General features: G+C 53.1%; 1 protein-coding gene across 1 annotated transcript in view; it reads right to left on the bottom strand.

Moving 5' to 3' along the window:
• The window catches only part of CTF1 (cardiotrophin 1), a 5,851-nt gene extending 2,094 nt beyond the window's left edge, over window positions 1–3,757 (bottom strand). Inside the window, exons 1-3 of the mRNA XM_023744793.1 lie at window positions 3,635–3,757; window positions 2,339–2,457; window positions 3–255 (exon numbers count right to left, since the gene is read on the bottom strand). Coding sequence (XP_023600561.1) covers window positions 3–255; window positions 2,339–2,457; window positions 3,635–3,659 — 397 coding nt within the window. The 5' untranslated portion in view covers window positions 3,660–3,757. The remainder of the gene's footprint in view (window positions 1–2; window positions 256–2,338; window positions 2,458–3,634) is intronic.
• Window positions 3,758–4,189: the final 432 nt, after the last annotated feature.

Below are 4,189 nucleotides of genomic sequence, written 5' to 3'. Positions count from 1 at the left end.
GCCCAGCGCCCGGGCCCGGCGCGCGGCCTCCTCCAGGCGCCGCAGCAGGCGCGGCGCGCGCGGGTTCAGCTCGGCCTGCAGGCGGCGCACCACGTCCAGCAGCGGCGGCAGCGCGGCCAGCGCCCCCGCGTCCAGCCGCAGCCGCTCGGGCACCGGCAGGCCCGCGTGGCCCGGGGCCGGGGCGCTCAAGCCCGCCACCGGCAGCCGCGGGGGCGAGAAGCCGGGCAGCCCGAAGGGGTCTCCCTGGTGCTGCACCTGCGGAGACAGGCCGGTCAATGGGACCCCGGGACGCCGCCCCTCTCCTGGGCCTCGTTTCCCCATCTCCCACAATTCCGTGATAATGAAAAACAACTACCAGAAAAGTGCCCTTTACACCAGTGCCTTTGTGTCTTCATCTCTAAAATGGAAGAACACTGCCAACTTCATAAGGTTATGAGCATGTGACAATCCTAAGTCAGGTCCTGGCCCCTGGGGAAGGCACAACAAACACACTAGGGCAAGCATGTCAAACTCAAAGGCTCACACGGGCCAAATCAACAAGGTGGAAGTGTATGTGGCTGCAAAAAAACTAAAGCTCCAATTTTCATAGAAACGTAGGTTTATTTCGATAGAGACATGCTGAATACAAAGGGCTGAAATAAATGAGTCATCGTTAACATAAAATAATAGAACATTTTAATAAAAATTAATATTTTTTCTTGAACACTGACTTACCAGACACTGAATACCTGCACAAATTAATAAGCGTAACGCAAATAAACCTATTTTTCTTGTTCTCCGAAAGCGAAATATTTCCTGTTGCTCACACCAAACAAGTCAGTCCAAGACTAATGACGTGGCAATTGGCTGCTAAAATATTCGCTACTAATATTAATGGAGAGAAATGGTGCGCCTGCGTGTAAGGCATGTAAGGGAAATGAATGCGACATGATTATAGTAATCAGTCATTAGCGAACGTTGTATTTCGTTATTAATAATTATGTATAACAGGATATTGTAAAAAATTAAGTTACAAAATTTTTATTAAAACGTTCCTTACATACCGTTATATTGGCTGGGCCGCAAAAATATTCCTTGTGGGCCGCATGCGGCCCATGGGCTGCAAGTTTGACATGCTTGCACTAGGGTGCAAATCCTGTCTCCATTTACTAACTGTTCAGTTTCTTACAAAACCATTTCCCTTCTCTGAGCCTCAGTCTCATCTGTAGACGTGTGTGTATGAGGGGGGGTGGGGGGTGGTACAGCTCCTGTTCTGTCTTCCTACCAGGGATCTCCAGAGAATCAGGAAAGATAGTACGGGAACTAGTCTTTTTCACTCCCCCCCACCCCCACCCTGCAACCTCTCCCACCTCTGCACCTGCCTGGCACACAGCAGGGGCTTCGTGAATAACTGTCATATGAGTGAACAGATAAAAGCTAAAGGTGATTTGTAATTTGTAAAACTGCTATACAATACCATTTATCCTCTGCTAACATCTTGCCTCTGGTTCAGGCATTGTGCTTGCTGCTTTAAGCACACTATTCCTAATTTCCCCAATAATGGGTGTGATGGAATTATGATGACTTTGTAAGTGAGGACTCCAGGCTGAACAAGTACAGTGACTTGACCTGGGTCCTCCCTCCAGGAAGGGGCAGAACTGGGATCGGAACCAAAGTTGGTAGGATTACAAAGCTGATTCTATTATCCCACTACCGACTGTCATAACTGTTACATCATTATTGTAATGTTATCATTCCTGCCCAAGGTCACAGTAAGATTGGCAGGCCCACAGTCTGTCTGCTTCAAAACCATACCCCCCTCCACTACACTATAGTAATTTGGGGAAATATTTTCTGTTCTTAGGCAGGCCCTCTACCCAACCAAAGACATTAGCGGATCTCCCTCCTTTGTAAAAGTCCCCCGGGGATGGAATTTTTGACCCGGATTGAAACCCCTTCTTGGCCTCTCTGCATAGCACAGGTCAGAGTTCACATCTCGTCTTGTTCAAATGCCTCCTTTGACAGCTGGTGAGACCAAGGCCATGGAAGCGAGGTGACAAACCCACACAGAGTCTGGAACCTGGGTTTCCTGACTCCCAGACCAGAGTTCTCTACACTCTCAGGTTGCCTCTGTTTTAAGCACCAAGAAGGGAGCCTCCAAGCTTAGGTGGATGAAGGGGCATTTGGGGAACAGAGATGACCCTCCTCCAAGTGCTGTGTGGCCTGGGGCAAGTTACTGATCTCTCTCGGAGCCCCAATTTCTGCAGCTGGGAAATGAGGTTGAGAAAACAGGCAGTCAAGTAACCCTATGATCTATATTTCCCTGATCCCCAGGCCCCCCACACCCATCCCCACTCACATATTCCTGGAAGAGCTGCTCAGCATATTTGGTGAGGAGGCGGGCAAGGTTGCGTGTCTGATGGATCTTGGCCTCCAAGAGGGTAAGGGGTGAGACTGAGGAGTCAGCCTGGGGGTCTTCTGGTGGGAAAAGGGGGGAGGAATGAGGGCAGCCCCAAGCCCTGCTCCTGACCACTTCGGGCTGGCCCTTTCTTCCCGAACCCAGAAGCTCAGCTCTGAATTCTCCAACTTTTAAGCCAGGCAGGCTCTGTCCCATCCCAACTGAGGGAAAATGAGATACAGACATTTGCCAAACGTTTTTTCTGCATGAAATGTGTTCCCTGTCCTCAAATTACTGTTGAAATACTATTAAAGCCAAATTCAAATACTGCTCCCTTAGTATTTGATTCACTTGGACTCACTCCTCCCTTAAATTAACTTCTTTCTTCTTCTTCAGGCCATTTGTTCATACTTCCAAGTAGTTCTTTTAATGGCTCTTTTATGTGTGTGAACTGGACTCATCCTGGGAGCCATTTGAGGGTAGGGCTCACATACCTCTGTAATTGTTGGTGGAATTCAACATCACTGAAACACAGAACTTCAAACCGGAATGCGCCTTTCAGCCCATTTTACAGATTGGGAGACGTAAATCCCATTCCCTCCCTCATAGCCTTTTTACGCAAGGCGCTGGGCTGGGCACCAGACAGCGTCAATTGAATCAGCGACCAGTCTTCCTTAACACAAGCTGAAAGGCGGTGCCCGGGAAGGACTACATTTCCCGAGACGCCCCGCGCACGCGCCCGGGGCATGCTGGGGAATGTAGTACCGGCTTCTCAACTCTGGCGCCGCAACCCCACCCCCACCCCGCCTGAGTTTCCCACCGCCTATTCCTATCTTTATCAGCCTTGACTTTCCACTCTGGTTGTCATTCACTATCTACTGTGGCCCAAAGACTTCCCCTCCTAACCCTATCACTCCCTCTGGCCCCAGATCTGATTCTTTGCCAATATTCAAAGAGGACCCAGGCGTCCAGCCTCGGCCACGACCCCAGTCCTCCCCCAGGGTGGACTCGAACCGGTCATCTCACCCTGAGCCCAAGTCCCTGAAGGCACAGCCCCCGCCTCCTCGAACTCCGGCGCCAGCACCGTCCCACAGCTCACCCACAGCTCACCGCCTGTTACCTGACACCCGGCCCCGCTCTCCCCTCTCCGGCCGCTCCCTTCCCCGACCCGAAGGTAGCGGGGACCCAGACCCCAGCTTCCAGCCCTTCAGACCTCTGCTCCCCTTGGGCACTCGACAGTCACATTCAGCCCCTTACCCAGACTCCCCTCCCTCCGGCTCATGCTGGCCCCAGGCTGATCCCTTGGCCTCCACGCCCCCCTTCCAGGACGGGGAGAAGGGGGAAAGGGTAGGGGCGGGCCCGGGCGCAGCCAATCAGGGCTCAAACCCCAAACAATTCCCCCCCTTCCCGCCCCAGGCGAGATTCCTTGTCCCGGAGTCCAGTTCACTGCCTGCTCGGCGGGTTGAGCAGGGCCCTGAGGGGGGAAGCAGGTTGTGTGCCTGGTGGGTTTGGGACCTCGACCCCGGGGAGGACGGGGACCAGGGCTGGAGGCAGCCCTGCCTCAGGCCAGGAGGAGGAGAGGAGGCTCAGGCTCCGGTCTGGGACAAGGCTTGGCGCCGGGCTGCCTTTCGGAGAAAACTAGAGTTGTTGGAGAGGGTGGGGCCGGCCGGACAGGAATGTGCGGCACCCTCTCTTGGCTGGGAAGGAGTGGGGGGCGGTTCTGAGGCTTAGGTAACACCTGACCAGACACACACCTCCTTTCTTAGATACTGTATGTCCTCTGTTCCCGTTGCACCTACTAGGATAGGGACA

The sequence above is a fragment of the Myotis lucifugus genome, unplaced genomic scaffold, assembly GCF_000147115.1.
Source record: "Myotis lucifugus unplaced genomic scaffold, Myoluc2.0 scaffold_486, whole genome shotgun sequence".
NCBI lineage: Eukaryota > Metazoa > Chordata > Mammalia > Chiroptera > Vespertilionidae > Myotis > Myotis lucifugus.
This window is presented reverse-complemented; position numbering and strand designations above follow the sequence as displayed.